The following is an 18,966-nucleotide window of genomic DNA, read 5'->3' on the forward strand; positions in this document are numbered from 1 at the left end:
AGCGGCAAAAGTTCGAACCATTTTATTTCCCAGACAACAAATATTTGGAGATATCTTAAAACTTTATCAAAAACTCCAGCTTTTAATGAAAAAGTTTACTAAAAGCTCCAGTTCTATCTTTTTGATAAAAGATTTTATTAAACTCCAGCTTTTTCTAGTTAATGCGTTTCCGTATATATCTGCAATCAATTTTTACCTCGCATGAGACGTTTTAATTCATAGTCCAATCTTATTCAAAATCGTCTTAAGTCTGATCAGAGCCTAGGTGACCTTAAGATTCCATCCAACCACCCGATAAAAACAGTACGTGGATCCACGCGTTATTGCTACGTGGATTCGACGAAATTACGTGGATTCGACGTGGATGTGACGTGACTGTTTTTATCGGGCATGCAATGAAATGACGACAAGCGTCTTGAAATTATACTTAAGATGATCTTGCGAATGTAGTATATAATTGGACTGTGTAATACCAGCCCTAAAAACATCCCATTTCAGTCATAAATCGAAACATAAAATGTTTTAAAAACATCATAATGAAGTCCTTACGACAGTTCCACAAAATTAAAAAATGTCTTTCAATTATCTTAAAACATCATAAAACGTACTTTGGATTTTGGAAACGTGTTAACATTTTTTTATAAACTTTACAGATACAGATTTAAAAAAAGTCAGAAATACACAACTTAAGCCAAATAGAACAGTCTAAATATCAAAATAGGTCAAAAATAACATGCCTATGCCATGGTTATAATGTTGGATAATAAAAATGTATAATAGATTTGGACTTTTAATCAACTCGAATATTTAAATACAATGTGATGTACCTAGCTTGAACCAAACCATAGTCATTTAATTTCACATTCTAGATTGTTTACTATTATATAATTTTTAACTTATTGAATAATGCTAAACTTCAAAAATCCATTTTATCTCGTAAAAAACTTTGAAGGAAGAAAAGAGGAATTTCGAATATGAAAAAAATATAATTTCGATTAACAATAATTCTGGATTAGACTCAAACAAAGAACGTTTTTTTTTAGAAGTTACCATTAGTGACGAATACGTAGTATTATTTTGAAAAATATAATTTTCTATATGTATGTACAGTCTTATTTTGAAAAATATAAATTCTTTACTTAAAATTGACTTGAAAAAGCTTATCTGCAAAAATGCCTCGTATTCGAAACTAAAAAGAAAATCTTACCGTTATAAATTTACAAATTTATCATATTAAGTGCATATAGTAGTGTTTTAGCACATTAGACATTTTAAAATTTATTCAAAAACCCATGGCATATGTTCATTGGGCAAAATATCTCAAAGGGATATACTTAAGAGACGTAAAAGATAAATGAGAAAAGGACAGCGGTTTTATTATTTAATATCATTTATTTATAAATTAATGCGGATGCGGATGCAGATGCAATAATGAAAACGACAAGAAGCATATATGCATATTACAATTCACATTCTTAACATTTTGCCAGCGGTCCCGATAAAAACACGCGTTCTCGATAATTATTAGATATTATGATATAAAGTTGCATCTTTATTGTTTATCGTTGAAATATATTTCGTGCCGTGTTATTATTTAGGATCATTTCCTTCGATAACCGTCCTTTTCATTCACATATACACACATGCGTGTTTGTACACATATACATACGCACACGAGCAGAAGCATATACGATGTATATATATATAAAATGCGTGTGCGTACATAACGGTATAATTACAGTTAATGATGCAGTAGCAATAATATTATGCAAACGTCAACGTTATTGAGAGACAGATACAATATATACGTTTCTGCACGATTTAATTCGTCATTAAATTCTCCCATTCAATTCTCCCAAACACAACAACTTAAAAACATCGAGATGATGGGGGATCGCTGTAAATTAGATAATTACTTTAAGATCTCTATCGCTAGGGATAAACGATTCTATTTATGTGCTGGACATCTCTCGTATTCGTCACTCATTCCTGTCCATTAAATCTTTGAAGTATCACTATTTTTCGACACCCCCATTTCTCATTAGATCTCGCTACAATGCGATTTAATTATTTTAGTAGCGCCCGATCCATTAAACAATGATCCAAGCTAATCGAAATACGACGCTTTGACGAAGCACGGGACTAAGATAAATCACATACAGCCTTATTGCTCACTTTCTCTCTCTCTCTCTCTCTCTCTCTCTCTCTCTCTCTCTCTCTCTCTCTCTCTCTCTCTCTCTCTCTCTCTCTCTCTCTCTCTCTCTCTCTCTCTCTCTCTTTCATTCTCTCTTCGCAAAGAGGAAAACAAAGGACATCATCGGGTAGGTAAAAACACGAAGTTTATGATAACCGTAAAACACATTTGTCAAAGAGTACGACAAAAAAGGGGGGAAGGGAGAGTCGGAGGGCTGATCCAATTCTCGAGAGCAGCCCCGCGCGCATTGCTGTTGGCTGACTGAAAACATGCCGTCGCTTTTTTACCGTAATAATAAACGATTAATTAATCACTAAGTGTGGCATTTCTCTATCTTTCCTTTTTTTCTCTCGTGGTGTTTACTTCCTCAATAAGAATTGCTCTCGTGATTAGAATGTCGATGTACGCGTGCGCAGCCATTTGGCTTCACCGACCGTTTTGCCTCGAGAAATTGATATTCTTCTCCGGAAATACAGCGGACAGATTCTTAAAGATACCGCTAACAGCTTATACTACCCGCGTGATTACTCGATCTTCGTAAAATGATGCAAGTCTCCTCTCGGTCGTGTATTGGTCTGCTCGCACGCGCGCTCTCAAACTCTTCTCTCACTTTTCACGTTTCTCTCGTTTGTTTCGTTTGCTTAATCTTTTCTATATCTGCTGTCTCGGCTGTCCGTTGGACTATCGCCACTCGTGACTCTCCTTTATTCTTCCTTCGTCGGCTCAGCCTTCTTACCAAGAGGGATTGCCGCTTTTACTCTAAAACAACCAAGTAGTTGATTTTTAAGAAACATTGCGATGAAAGATATGAAAGGTGATAAAAAAGTACGACACGTTTATTTTCTCTTTGCACAATTTTGTTGGATAAAAATAGAATAGTTTTTACTTTGTTTGTCACATTTCCATTGTTATAAAAGTATAATAATAACGTTGAAAATCAATTACGTTTGTTTACGAATTTAAATTAGACATAATAATACCAGTTTCAATTTTTATCACAAAAGCATATAAAATTTCTATAATATAGAATTAGAAGAAATCTGTGTATGTATAAAATAAATTTAACTAAAGGCTTAACATAATAATGCGATGTATTTTAAATTCGTGCGTAATAAATAAGTAAAAAACTTGTTGCTTTATTTTTTAGATGTTTTTCGTAAAGTTTCTCATAAACTGCAAGTCTTCACTCAACTTACTTGGCGGTAATTTCGTTGATCTTCGCCTGCACCAAGGCCAGATTCTGATCGATCTGATCCTGGTTTGTTTCGTAAACCTTAGGCAGCGTGAAGAGAGCAACCACTCCTGAAAAATAAAGTAGAATCAAATCGTCAAATCGATTCTACGTACGTATGTATGTACAGTCGCGAGATATAAAACAATACTGAAAACAATACTGAATAAAACAATACTGAAAAACAAGGAAATTTACCAATTATAATGAGAGTCATGCCATTAAACCAAGAACCCACGTAGGTAAGACACCATAGCAAAACGCCAAACTTGAGAGAGTCGACGAAATCTTCAACGAGGAAGAGTCGACGCAGCTCGCTAACGGCAGCATTAGCGTGTGCAACCGCAACATCCGCGACTTCATGCACTTTCTCAGCTGGTAATGCCAGATCCAGATCAAGAATATCCCTGCAATACAGATGATGGTTTGATTAAAGCAAAGTTCATTCGAAATTATCGTAAGACAATATTAGGTTGTTTCAACATTTTAATATTTGTATATTACTATATTAACTTTTTGCAAAAGTTAATATAGTATTATTATCTAGTATTAGTATTATTAACTAATATTAGTATTATATTAACTATATCTTATATTAGTATATTAATAATAGTTAATATGGTATTTAATATTACATTAATTATTTTTACATTATTATATCTATTTATAGTATATATAGTATTCAAATATTTGAATACTCTACTATATTAGTATTCAAATTTTCACTCTTAGCTATTAACTTTTTACTTTATTTGCATTTATATTATTATATATGTACTACATACTCATATTTATTCTTTCATAATAATTAAAAAATTACCTAGATATGTAGTACCATTATGTAGAAAATAGGAACACATTACATCCCAGCAAACACATGCAGAATACACCGAGTGCGCAATTTGATAGCAAATTACGCACTCGGTGTATTCTGTGTTTGCTGGGATTATTAATGGCGTATATAAAAAGTGATCTATACCGTGTATTAAAGATTCATCAACCTAACATTAACAACACAGAAGGATATATACCTATATATTATGGTCAAACGCGGCATTCTTAGAATTGACTGGTCAATTCTGCAAAATGACTGGTCAATCCTGCGCAATGTCCAAGCGTCTTGATTAAAGCTGCAGTTTCTAAGAATAGGCTGGGAGTTAGTTTTTTTTATGCGGGGGAAAGGCTTTGCCGCAGGTGGAATATTTGTGTACTGTTCTATACACATATCAGCAAATCACTTCATATCACAAAACTTTGAAACAAGACGCTTGGCCGTTCGGCAGAATTGATTAGTCAATCCTATTAGGATTGCTCGCGTTTCGGGCTTGACCATAACATGTACATAGTATTCCTAAAAGGTTTTTTATTACTTTATACTTACTTGAATGGATGGCCGTCCGAAGTTTTTTGAACTGCTTGAAGAACAGTTTTGTAAATACGGAAAAGAATGGTTCCGCTAAGAGCGAGAAGTGACATATAAGCCAGCACGCTAATCAGACTGAAATAGGCCAATGACAAGAGCACGCCTAGTACTGTGCCGAACATGATCCCCGATTTTTTCGGATCGCGCCAGTATATCAGAGCTGCTACTGTAAATAGAAACCAATAAAAGGACATTACAAAAAAGAACGAAAGAAAAATTAGCTTAATATACTTCATCCGACAATAATAACCGCTAATTTCTTTCAATTTAACATTGTTGACAAATTAAGAATGTATTTTTTCATATGGGAATGTTCATGATTCATGTTTAAATAATTGTTCTCTTGATAATGATAAGTATCAGTTCCATGACACATTTACATCGCTGTTTGCATTATCAGAGTCTCCAATTAATTTTAAATAAAATTTTAAGTCTCGTGTTAATAGAATATTTTTATAAAAAATAGTTTGCCGTAAATATGTCAAAGTTTGCTGCAAATATGTCAATAAAGATAACAAATCCATTCAAATATTCTTTCAAAAACGATATTAAGGATTGTTTTATAATCTTTATTAAAAAAAGATGTTTGCCAATCGAGATATCTTCCAAATCACTTGATGATTATTATAATTCTGCAAATGTGATCCTTTTTGTACATTTTATACATCTGTAACTTCCGGTACTTTGTGTATCTGTAAACATAAAATATATTTGCACAGATAATATCCAGCGCTATATGCAAATAAGTCAATTTCGCACACGTAACATGGAACAACTGGAGCTTAACAAATTAATAATAATGACTACGAATACAACTGTGTGATTTACTTTATGTATTTACTTTATATGTTTGTTTTTGTAGATATAGCAACCCGATTGATCTATCTAAAAACAAAGGAACTCGCGTTTCTTCGCATTTCTTCTAATGCGGAAACTAAAAAACTTTTAGTTTTGTAATGTTTGAGTAATTTTGAATTTTCTCATAAAATCTCTGCAATCTGTAATTCATATCAATACGTCTCAATGTGAGTTATCGAAGAAAATACGTCGCTTGAAAATAATCGATATGCAAAAATACGCAGAAACATATGTGATATGTGAAGTGTGCTTGATGACTTGATTAGACCATCAAATATCTTACACCAAAATGTAGATAAGATAAAACATGATAAGAAAACGTTCACAATGTGAATGGAAATTAATATCAATTAATTTTTAATTTTAGTATCTTAAACTTAATTTTATTATTTGTGTGTGTGGAACTCTTTTAATACAATTTATTACAAATGCCGTAAATAAATAAAAATGTAATACATTATTATAAAAATTAAAGGATATAATAAATAAAAATCAGGTTTGTTTCACAGAGAAATAAAATGATTAGGTTAGGTTGTTAATATAATTTTAACATTTATCTTCTATAAAATTAACGTATATTCTATAAAAAAAATTATTTTTTACGTAGAATTAATTTTTAAAACATTTAAACAGATTCTTTAAAATTAATTAATTATTTTAATAATTATATTTTTAAAAAAGTTTATTTATTTTAGTTATTTTTTTCAATTTATAGTAAGAAAGACTGGGGCGAAGTCGGCCCCGGGGCGGGTCGTTTTTGCAATTATCTCGAAATCTGTATGTTGTGTAAACTCGCCATTAATACTGTAAACGCGGCTTATGGTGCCCACGTGACCAACAGAGTTAGTGAGGTTACGTGCCATGTTGTGATTCTTATCGAAGCGAACGTGTTCTCGCAGGTCAAAAATAAAATTTCTTCTGCGTCGAAAGTTTGTAATATCTTAAGTATTATTGTATCTCCGAATCTTAAAGTAAGTGATTCTAAAGAGTAAAGCCCCTTGCACAATGTCAGGCAACAGGCAATAGGAACAAGGAATAGAAATCAAAAATCATGTATAAATGCAGAATAAACAGTGACGCAGGCATAGACAGAGTTTCTGTCACGTTGGAAATTCTGTGCCTATTGCCTGTTGCCAACCAATCATAGCATTCGAATTTTTTAGGTTGTAATTAATGATTTTTTTGTTATTTCCTGTTCCTATTGCCTATTATTGCCTAGCATTGTGCAAGGGGCTTAATGCATGCTGAACACGAATCCAGTGCAGTTTTTTTATTTTCATTGATTTCTATTATTTTATAAGCCGCGACCAAACCTAAAATTTGTATTCGGGGCGAAGTCGTGACCAAGCCACCGGGGCGGACTCGTCCCGGTGGTTTCACTCTATTTTCTGTTGCAAATGCATCATTGTATTTCTCAACTGCAGGAAAATGGTACGCTCAAATACTTAAAACTCTTAAAAGTATTCGAGTGTTTTTTCTAAAGCCGCTCCGAGGCAGGCAACTCGTAAAGGACGAAAACGACCGCCGGTCCTTACTGACTCGCCTCAAATGAAGGAATTGGTGACTGAGCAGGCGGAGTCGAAGCGGAAGAAAGATGAGAAATCTGCTACAAGGAAGAGAATGACAAAATCGACCATACCTACGCCGAGAAAGAGAGGCCGGCCCAAAAATAAAAAAATTCCACGCAATCAGAACCGCAGCCTTCGACGAGCAGTGGGCGAAAAATAAAGTCAAGAAAGCTAAATAATATATGCTGCGTATTATGCTCGGAGATAATAGAAAACAGAGCCGATGAAAAACAGTGCATTTCGTGCAGGCGTAAGGCACACGAGTGCGCGCGCTCGTCAGACTCTGTTTTTATATGCTTTAACTGTTTCAGTGACACTGATAGCGAAAAAGAAAATTGATTTCTTGAAATTTCCGCTTTCCATTTTTCTACTAAAAAACAATGAATAAAGTGTATTCTATTATTTTTTATGATCAAAATTATGTATCTTTATTTAAAATCCAGTCCGAGAATGAAGACACGACTCCGCCCCGGGAATTTTGACTTTTCGATTTTTGCACCTTTGTCGTTTTTACTCTATACCGGTTGAACAAAGCGACGTAGACCAAAAATGCCTATCTAAATTTTGTAGCCAAGGGTTTACTCTTTACCATGGTATACTATATTTCACTAAAATGATTTATTTTGTTGTTAAAAATCGACACCGAAAAAATAGGGCTGACCTCGCCCTGGTCTCCCCTATCGTATCTTTATAATTTAGCCTCAATCCTATTAAATTAAACTCCATTTAAAATCCTAAAGTTTAATTTTTGAAAAACTTATTTTCTTTTTTTTTACAAGAATATTATAATGGTATCATTCTTTTATTAAAAAAAAAAAAAAAAAAAAAAAAAAATTTAAGTTGGCTAAAGAACGTTGTTAAAAAAAATGTTTTTAAATTTTTAAGACACCTTACAAAAGATGATATATAACAAAAGTTTATACAACATTTGTATTTTATTAAGTATAATCAGTAAATATCATTGTTCAATATTATTATAATATAGAATAATAATAATAGTAATAATCACAATATATAATACCTAATATTATATAATAATATTAAAGAATATATTATACTATTATTATTATCATTATGTATTATATACTATTATATATTATCTACTATACAAAAAGATTGAACATTGACAGTTAATACTACAATGCATAATATGTTAACGTAGCTATTACTAGCAGATATGAACCGGTTTGGAGAGTTGTAACTAAAACGAGTTCCTATCGACAACTGGTTCATTCAACTTCGAGTATAGTTTAACAAAATCGACTAAATATGTAGACGATTATATAGAAAATAATTACATATATAAATATACATATAATACATAATAAATAATTTATATATAATAAAAAAATATATAATATAATCCCAAAAATATATATAATATAATCCCCAAAAAAATCATTGATATCTTTTTTACGTTAAACAAAGCAATTTTAATAGTCTCTAAAGCATATTAACCTATCTTTTTTAATTTGTAATTAGAGTCAGAAAATTCCCACAGGACAGCATTCTATTCATAATTTCATATATATATTTTGATACGTATTTGATATGTATTTATGTATGTGTATATGTTCTGTTTTATTTTTCTATTTTTTACACATTACAAGAGACATAAAATTATAAACAGGAATCGGTTGAGAGTTATATCTAAAGCGGGCTTGATTAACAATACAATTTTCGCTGAATATATCAGTTACAGCGTGCAGGGAAGTTTTCGTGATCGTAAATACGAAAGGAGAATAGGACCAGTGTTACACGTTACCAACCATATGTTCCCGGATCAATGATCGCCAGTATGCCGGGTTGGCTACTTCTGCGATCGTAGGATCGTGTAGGGATGCGTAGGCACGCGGAACTTACCGGGACCGCGATCCGGGAGAACTTGCACTTGTCCTTTCTGAACATTCCTTCGCACCATTCTTATAAAGTGTCACAAAGACCTTTCCCGTTAAAGAGTTGAGGGTATCTACGCGATCGGCGATCACACTCACGACTGTTCCAGCATTATTCAGGACCCGACCACGCGAGAGGACAGCCTCGTTGATAAAAAAGGAAAGGAAGAGAGAGAGGAAGAGAGGAAGAGAAAGTGGGGGAAAGACAGAATGGGAGGAAGCTGACGAACGTGGAACAGGGGCGTAACTATTTGAGCGATCGACTCTGATCGACTCTGTCTCGGAAGGGATTCTACTATAAATTCTACTATGAATTCTGTCGAAAAAGCTGCAGATTGTAAGATTTATAATGTTGCAATATTCTTAGTCAAAATATTGGTGAAAATGCAACAGTTTCCGCCAAAGTATACATGGTAGAATTCGACGTCAGTTCTGTTCATCAGTTTCGATATTCGTCGATATCGCCATGTGTTATGTTTGTAAAGCAGCAGAGTGTTTCATTATCAGTGCTACCAACTTAAGTAGCCGAATTTGTCAAAAACAGATTTAGTGCAAACTATCTACCATACATTTTATCATATTCTATAACAGAATATGATGGCAAATTGACTGCAAGAACCGAACAGAATCCATTTCATGTACCATAAGTGATATATTCTAGATTATGTCGACAGGATCTGCTAGTAGAGCGAATTAAATACAAACGTAGTTGACATCAATTTGCCGCAATACTCTGTTCAAATCTGTTGGCAAAACTGCTAGCATACACAGAAAAATATCGTTCTATAGCCAAGAAAAGCAATTACTCATTTTATTTTATTTGGTTTGAGTAACAGTTTTCTTTAACAAAGAATATTTTCTTAATATTAGTTTCTTAATATACTCATCATAAGTATTAGAAAAGCTTATCATCATGTGCTTAAAAAAAGAATTTATACTTCTTTCAAGTATATTTCGAAACTTTATCTAAGAAAAGCAACATAAGCTTGATTTGAATATTTACTGATTTTTTAGGTAAGAATATGAAATACTTGGCTGTAGAACGACATTCTTCTAGGTTAGGAGGTTTTCGTGCGCGGTCCGGAGGGGTACAGTTTAGAATATTGAAATTCCTGTCCGGTTCCTCGTGGTTATGAGTCTGATACTTTATCACTAGGCCACATCTATGATTATATTTTTAGTGCTGCAGTATCTAGTTTTGACAGAAAGTGATTCATTAATTTCAAATATATTCTGTAAACTTTATCTAATAAGAAAAGCCACATAAGCTTGATTTGAATATTTACTGATTCTTTAGGTAAGATTATGAAATACTTGAAATCAATAAATTACTTCTGTGAAAACTAGATACTGCAACACTAAGAATATGATCAGAGATGTGGCCTAGTGATAAAGTGTCAGACTCATAACCACGAGGAACCGGGTTCAAGTCCACCTGAAGACAGGAATTTTTATATTCTAAACTGTAAGTACTACCCCTCCGCACCGCGCACGAAAACCTCCTAACCTACATTCCACTTAGGAACTAAAGAATTAAAGAAAATTAAAAAAATAAAAATAATATTAATTGTAATCATCAAGAATACAAATTCTTTTTTGAAGTAAACGATTATTCTAGATGAATAAAATTTTTACTTGATTCAAATAACGGATAAACTTCTCTCAAGAAAATGTAATATCTTTATTGAAGTATATGCTTCTCTTCCGTGGACTCTATATTGTAAGTAAACAAAATGTTCGTATTAATTTAATATTCTTGTTTCAAGTACTAAACTTGCTAAGATCTAGAATATGTTTTGAGTAAATGTGATACTTATGACGACTTTATGGTAGATTTGCTCATATATGAACTTATCAAATACTTGAATCAAGTAATATTAACTTGCAGGTAGTTTATATTTTTCTGTGTGTACTATTAAGATTTTGCGCCTATTGAGAATCTACTTACAAATTGCTAACAGTTTCCTCACCGTTAGCAATTTGCAAAAGTTCTTAAATTTTCTTTGGAAAATTTCTTGAATTCTCATGCGAAGCTTATGAAGAGACAGAATTAAACAGTGTGCCTAATGAATCTGCATGAAATTTTAATACAGTTAAAATATTCTGATTAGATCGAATAACTTCGCGTTGATATTCCTGATATAAAACGACTAATCCTTATTATATTATCAACGTTGAAAAATAAATAACCATTAAGTTTATTAATTGATAGCGCACGTTTCCAGTCTGTCTTGTATGTGGTGTCTCAAAATAAATAGAATGAATTCAGGAGCACGTATAATCGTTTAATATTTTCCGATGAATTAATGAAGGCATTCGGTTCAGTATATATATGTATAATATATATGTATAATAGCTCATTATTTGTACGCCTTGATTACATCTTTTGATATTTACCATCGACCTTTATTTGTCGAGCTAATAATATATCAAGCAAGCGTTAATGTCTATAATTATTTGTTTTTTATTTGTGATATTTACATATTTATATACTCCATGCATATGGTTGTGTGCGTGTAGGTCTTTTAGAAATTTTACAAAAGTTTTCTTATATATTACGTCGTACAAAGTAAAGTATAGAATATTTCACAAAATAATATATTCTGTTGACTCTATTTTTTTAATACAAAATTACTTTATATACAAAATAATTATAAATGTGTAATCAAATATGTGATTTAAATATGTGAAAAAAGAAACATCAGTTTCATCCAGAAAATATGACGTCAATAAAAATGACGTTAATATTTCGAAAAACACATGATATTAAAATTGGCTGCATGCATAATATTGTTGTCTTTTGATTTTAAATACTTTTTTCTCAAAATAGTCCAATATATAATACATATATGGAGAGGTAAAAACCATAGTGGTGTCAAATTTTTAAAAATATTTTTTTATAAATACAATTTATATATGCAATTTATATATTGTACAGATTGCATCTATGCACACGAGAAAATATTTTTAAAAATTTGACTTACACCACTTTAATTTTTACCCCTCCCTATAGACTGTTTCATAATTCCATACATATTTTTATACCAATATAATACCGTACATGCATTCAATGTTTGGTGTTTAATTGTATACATACAGTTATTTTTAAGTAATAGAATTATAAGAGAATTTTTTTTTTTAATAAAAATTATTTATTTTTATAAAAAGATCTACATATAGGGGTACATACATATAACAACTTAATAAACAAAAATTTTAATTTATTTAAAAGTTTTAACTATTTTTGACAATTATTTTTTTAACGGAATAATGTATCTTTTTTTATTATAGTTTTATTAGATATTTTATTACGAATTCAATAATGTGCAATAAAGTAAGATTTTTAGTAATCGTTCATGAGATATTGTCACCTGTATTGCTTCACACCGTATGATATCATAACATTATATTTTCTAATGTGTCTATATGCATGTTATTTCATACTAATAATTTTTATACTACGCTGTTGAAAAATTTTTGTACTTTGTGAAAAAATCTGCTGGTTAAAGCTTTTTTATAAAGTAATCAACATATAAATGTGTAGATTTAACATATATCTGCTATGTCAATTGAACTTAACAAATATTAAAATGTAAAATTATTAAAATAATTTAAAAAATGTGTTAAAGTAACACAATTTTTGAACGTATTTATTAAATGTGTTAAAATTTACAGAAAAAGGTGTTGATTTTACTCTATAACAAAAGTGGGGATGATTCAATATATAGATACGATTCAACATAAAAGTTATGTTAATTGTACACACAATTAACTTCAAATTACGATCAAAACATCATGCCGGATATTCACTATTAGAACCGGCTATTTTTTCACAATGTGTTCGTTCCGGAATAAGACGTACTCACTAGTTGTAGCAAACGTTGCGTTGCACGTTGTACGATCTTTGTGAGTACCCGGTATTACATTTCTTTTCAAACATAGTATCGGTGTTATCATGTAACACATCTGTATTATGTTAAATTAACACAAAAATTTGAGTGGACCGTGATTTTGGGACACGTGATTTATGTTATATTTAATACAAATTTTCCAACCGTGTAATAATATTTATATGAGAGTTATTTATTCACGTTCACAATAAGTTTTAAAAAATCGAAAAGTTTTTATTTAGATTTTTAATTTTTCTCTAATTTATAATAATCATAATAAGATATAGAAAGCTAAATTTTATTCATTATTCGTAAAATGGAAAATAGAAGCTGTTAATCAACCGTGTAAAATTTGAATACAATACATTGAATGCGTGAAAGTGGTAGAACGATATTTTACCGCATTGCGGATCTATGTGGTACGGGTTCTCCGAGTAGCTCTCCTACAAAATCATCTTTGCAACTTTCGGTGTATTTGGGGCACTTATCTCTCGTGTTAGAAGATAGAAATAAAATTTCGATTTCCAGAAGATAAACTAGAATATGGCTATATATAGCTGTGACTGCGATAAGAAGCGAAACGCATTTACTCAGTTCTCGTGACCGTCGTGTCCGTTCATTATAGTACAGAATTATGCATTACAGGTTGACGCGACATCATGTATGGCGCCGCATTATCGATTCGCATACGTACGAGAGTCCCCCCTCGGATTTATATACGCTGTGCGTCATCCAACGGAAAGAAAAAGACAGGACTAAGCTGCCATTTGAACGGCTGCATCGGCTGTGTTCACGAATAGAATAGACTCTATACTTTATATGAAAAATCTTAATGATTCCAAAGCATTGTGTTAGAAAGAGACTAACTATAAAACACAATTAAGATTTTTATTAATTTAAACAGTATTTAAAATTTCTGGCGTCTCATTGTAGTGAGAAATTGGATTATACTATAATATCAGCAATAAGAAATTACTTACAATTTTCCTTATATACACACACATATATATATATATATATATATATATATATATATATATATATTTAAAATGGGCCACCCTGTATATATATATATATATATATATATATACAGGGTGGCCCATTTTAAAAGAGACAGGCAAATATCTCGAAAAATATGAAACATACGGAAAAACGTTCCGAACAAAAGTTGGCTCGAAGGGGGACATAAGATGGTGCCATTGGTTTGACCTTGGATGGTCGTTTAAAGCTCACGTAAACGACACCTTTAATTTCTTAAATAAAAACCCCTATTTTTCAATGCATATTCTTGTAGCTAATCTCAAATAAAAATTTTTTTATTTTTTGAATAAACGCGCCATAAACTCTACCCCCGTGGTGGTGTGGAAAAGATGTTTTTCATTATACCAAGTAAATTCAAAAAATAAAAAAAAATAAAAAAATTTCACCCCCCACTTTCGAGTCTAAGACCAAAATATCGATCCTACGTGAAAAATGATAAGGACCAAAATTGTAAAGTATTAAATTTTCTACAAGTTTGGTTATTACCACTTTCACTCTAAAGTTGAAAATAAGCAAGATATTTACAAAACCACCCTTCTAATAAAAATGGCGGCTAACGCTCCAAAGTTAGAATCCCGAAAATCTATGGGTTTTATACTACCCATGACCCTCCGAAACAGTAAAAAAAAAAATCGCTTCCCGGAATTAATTCCATTTAAATGTCTCTATTGACTAGGCTAAGAAACTTTAAACGTTACAAAAAAAAAGAATTATATATTACATAGAACATATAAAAAATATAAATATATACACTTTTTGTCCTAAAAATTAATAGATTTTGTATACAATAGAAAAATATATTTAATTATGTGTGATTATCATATAGTAATGTATAATAAAAATTAGAAAGGTAATTAGACATATACATTTTTAAAACAAACTGTTTTGACTGTTCATTATAAATAAAAAATAACATTATTTTTATAAAACAAATATTTTTATACCTTAATTTTCTTTATAATAATTGTATAATTTCTTTTTACTGAAATTTTCAATAAACTATTTCAATAAATTATATCTCTGTATATTAGATTTATATTTTCATTATTTCATTTGTTATTGAGCTCTAATATCAAATGTAATTAAAGTATGGTAACTCTGGTATTTACACCGCGCAGGGATTTATGCCGCAGAAGTCAGAAAAAATAGAGGAATTAAGGTAATTTGCTCGCAATAACTCTGTTATATCATATTAGTATTATGCCTTCATGTGTCCTTTATGCCGTATTAGTATTGTGTTGTAATTTCAGTTCTTTACTGTTACTTAATTAACGAAACCGTCGTGAGTTAAATTGATTTCTCAATATAGTAAGTAGTGCGATCATATATTACAACCTACGTAAAATGATTACTGTAGGGAATGTAAAAGGTTTAGTAGTTATTTCATGATGTACATATTTCATGATAATAAAGGATGGAATACAGCAAAATACAAGTGCATACCTCTCGTATTCTTTGTTTAACTTGATATCTTGTAGTTATACCTAACTGTTTGGGATATATTACGGTATTTTATTATTAAATGTAAAAATTTTATGTATAAATTTTTTTAGAAAAAGAAAAAAAACGAAATCTCCTATGTGTTCTTTTTCCTTATTTTTTTGGATCATACAACAATAACCTTTAATGCATCTATCGTTCGTCTATTTTCTTTTCAAAATCTTCCAGTCTTATAATTTGTTTATCATTTCTTATACTTTAATAAACTTTTTATACACATTTTATAACTTATTATGACTTTGCCTTATTTATAAACATTATTTGTAATTATATATATATATATATATATATATATATATATTTATATATATATATTTATATATATCCTACCCATGGATAGCCTACCCATAAATGGTCATCCCAATCCTATAGGATATATGGCAAAAATGCAATGCATGATTTCTAAAAGTTTTTTTTGTTGAATTCAAAGAATAAATATTTCATATTTCTAATTTTTTTATAGTAGTAGACAATATAAAGTTTTTATTGGTATAATTCATTTATCTTAAACACAGTAAACAGTACTTGATAAATTGAGTTTTCCTTATAGATGCGACGTAAGACTATATAATAATATCTATGATATAATAAATAATAATATGAGTGAGACACGATGAAAATAATTTTTCTTGATCATGTCTTTTACAATCATTTGAAGAAAAGATCTAAACATTTCTTATGAATGTGATTATTGTTGGAAATGATTATTAAAAAACAGTAAAACAACGACACTTTGTTAAAAGATTTAAATAATATGTTTCGGGTCTTACTATATGTGTGAATAATAAAATAAAACTACCCTCGTTTCAATACAGATGCAAATATGTATCAGAAAAAAAATCGAATAAAACTACGATATATATGATGTATTTAGTAAGAGTATATCACAGCTTGGAAAGGTGCTCGCAAATCTTTTCATCGATCGCATATTCGCGAGTTCTTATGCGTTTTGAAAAATTTTTTACTTTTTTTATCGTGCATTCGCAGTTTCCTCAAAAGATTATACACGCAACAAGGAGTGAAAAAGAAATCTGTCGCGTTTCGCAACGTTGAAAATGAGATATCAATGGAATATCGGCAATTTCCAAGTCATCTATTATTGGATACCTCTCAGAAAGTTGTAACATCAACTCGACCCTCGACTTGAAACACTAGATAATTATATCTCTTTGTTTTCTTCTAATTACTGCTGACTGAATTCCTGTCAAAATGTCTCATTGAAGCACGTTAGAATTAGACAAAAAGTATATATCTGAGTATACGTAACGTAATGTAACGTAATATCTTATGCAGGGATTCTCAAACTTCTTATTGACTAGTTTCGCAACACGTTCAATATTAAGACACAAAGGAGAGATATAGGCGATACGTAAAATAATTTAATGCCAGAAGCAGTTCGACACATAAACCTTTATACAAAATTACTCGTCTCTTTTATTCCTCAACGTTTCCCGATCTCTCTATTTGACCTTCTCTTGCAATTAATTACATGTAACGTTTTGTTACGTCTCGTCTGATGAGATTATTTTCTTTACGGCTCATAAAGTGCCACTTTCACATCTGTCGAGCCCTCATATCTTTCTTCTCGCATTTGTCTAGTGCGAGACGCACGCGTGTGCCGAATCATCATTATCGTTACTCACATTCCTCCTTCGTGATGGCCATTTTCTCTATGAACATCTGGCCGCGCTATCGACTATCCTGTTTACACAAAAATCTGTAATTTTCGTCCGGATTCGAACAATCGACTCGACGCGGAAGCGATCGCTCCAGAAAAATGCGATGGAAGACAAATCGGAGAACAACCGGCCGAACAACGCACGTCCCGGTTCCGACGACTTCGTAACCGAGGGGACTGCTCCGTTGGTTGGAAACCCCGACGAGGGTCTTCAGAAACCTGGCACTGGACCAACGAGAGGCTGGCTGGACGTTATATTTAGTAGCGTCCGAGGAACAGCGGCGGGCCCGATGAAACGGGTAGGGATATGCCGCCAAAATGCGAAATCGTGTTTGTGCCGAACTAATTATTGTATATCGAGCCACGCGACGCTTCACGAAACGTCTGTTTATTTACGCGTGAGTGGATGTTGTTACGTACCTTCATTTTATCTTAGGATTTTCAGATTAATTAAAACCTTTAAATTAAAACTCTCTCAAAAAGTTTCTTTCTTAAACAAAGTTTCTTGACACCTAACACAAGATGTAAACTTCTATTTTGCAATTTGTGTTTGTGACCTGTTACTCTCTAAATCTCATAGAGTGATTTCGCCACTAATATATTAGACATTAGAGCACGGAAAAAAAGGTTTTGCTGCAACAGCAAATCTATTTGTAATATAGGACAACTAATATATATTTTTTGCTGCGTGAGCTAATTAATTTTGCAATAATAGCAAAACTATTATTGCTATTATTGCAAAATTAATTAGCTCTCGCAGCAAAAAAATGTTAGTTGTCCGTATAGTAGCAAATCCTTTTTTTCTGTGAGTGATTGCAATAGTCACTCCAAAAGAGAGGATTGTCATTCTAATTGAGTAAATGCGGGCACTTATATAAGATAGAGGTAAATTTTTCATTCAAATTTTTAAAGCAGTTACTCTACCAGAGTGATACGATCTCATTCTAAAGCTATTAGTAAATCATGATTTACTAAAGATCGACTGATAAATGCTCTGACAGAGTGAAATTTTCCACTCAAAATTGTAGAGTGACATAATTTATTCCTATGGACACTGATCTACTGCACTCGAAAAGAATGCCCTTTCATTCAAATAGAGTGCGATTTCACTCCAACTTATAGAGCGCAATTTTACTCTTTCTTAGAGTGATGGCAAATTACTCGAAATGCACAAGCTCAATTTTCACTTGTCGTTACACTTGCATTTCATTCGTTATGAGTAATATTTCACTCTTCAACTTTTAGAGAGTACATGTGATTAAAACTTTCTCAACTTTTTCCAAAATATCTCAGTCTAAATAAATTGTCTTTTTTTCGCATATATCGGCTCTGACTCAATTCATATATTTTCTCAGAGAAAGTATATTAAAATCTGTTGTCACTGTCGCATTAATTACTATTATTTAGTAATTACCATGCATCACGCATCCCAGTTGGTTATTATTTTAATAAATTTCCGCCCTTCTTAACAAGCGAAAATCCGTCTCAAGCGTAAATTGTCAGTTCTCGTCTGTCGTTCGCGGTAAACACACTTTAACTCGGCATATGAGCATTGTTGCGACATTACTTGCCAAGTGTATCGTTGCCTTAATAAAATTCAATCAACTGCATCTCGCTGACGCTGTAAACGTAAACACGATTCTTAATTTTGGCCACGCAGTTTTACGCTATCTGATCGTGCTTTTGCA

General features: G+C 31.6%; 1 protein-coding gene across 8 annotated transcripts in view; it reads right to left on the reverse strand.

Annotated features, from left to right (window-relative positions):
• Nucleotides 1-1,372: 1,372 nt before the first annotated feature.
• Rtnl1 (reticulon) overlaps nt 1,373-18,966 on the reverse strand; it is a 76,031-nt gene continuing 58,437 nt past the window's right edge. For 4 of the 8 annotated variants that reach the window (XM_071797030.1, XM_071797028.1, XM_071797034.1 and 1 more), the window contains 4 exons: nt 4,807-5,014; nt 3,624-3,832; nt 3,391-3,496; nt 1,373-2,953 (listed from right to left, as the gene is read on the reverse strand). In XM_071797030.1, coding sequence (XP_071653131.1) covers nt 2,899-2,953; nt 3,391-3,496; nt 3,624-3,832; nt 4,807-5,014 — 578 coding nt within the window. In that variant the 3' untranslated portion in view covers nt 1,373-2,898. Of the gene's footprint in view, nt 2,954-3,390; nt 3,497-3,623; nt 3,833-4,806; nt 5,015-17,243; nt 17,450-18,966 lie in introns of those variants that run through there. The other 4 variants (XM_071797029.1, XM_071797033.1, XM_071797036.1 and 1 more) reach the window with 3 other exon arrangements.

The sequence above is a fragment of the Temnothorax longispinosus genome, unplaced genomic scaffold (assembly GCF_030848805.1).
Source record: "Temnothorax longispinosus isolate EJ_2023e unplaced genomic scaffold, Tlon_JGU_v1 HiC_scaffold_41, whole genome shotgun sequence".
Lineage (NCBI taxonomy): Eukaryota > Metazoa > Arthropoda > Insecta > Hymenoptera > Formicidae > Temnothorax > Temnothorax longispinosus.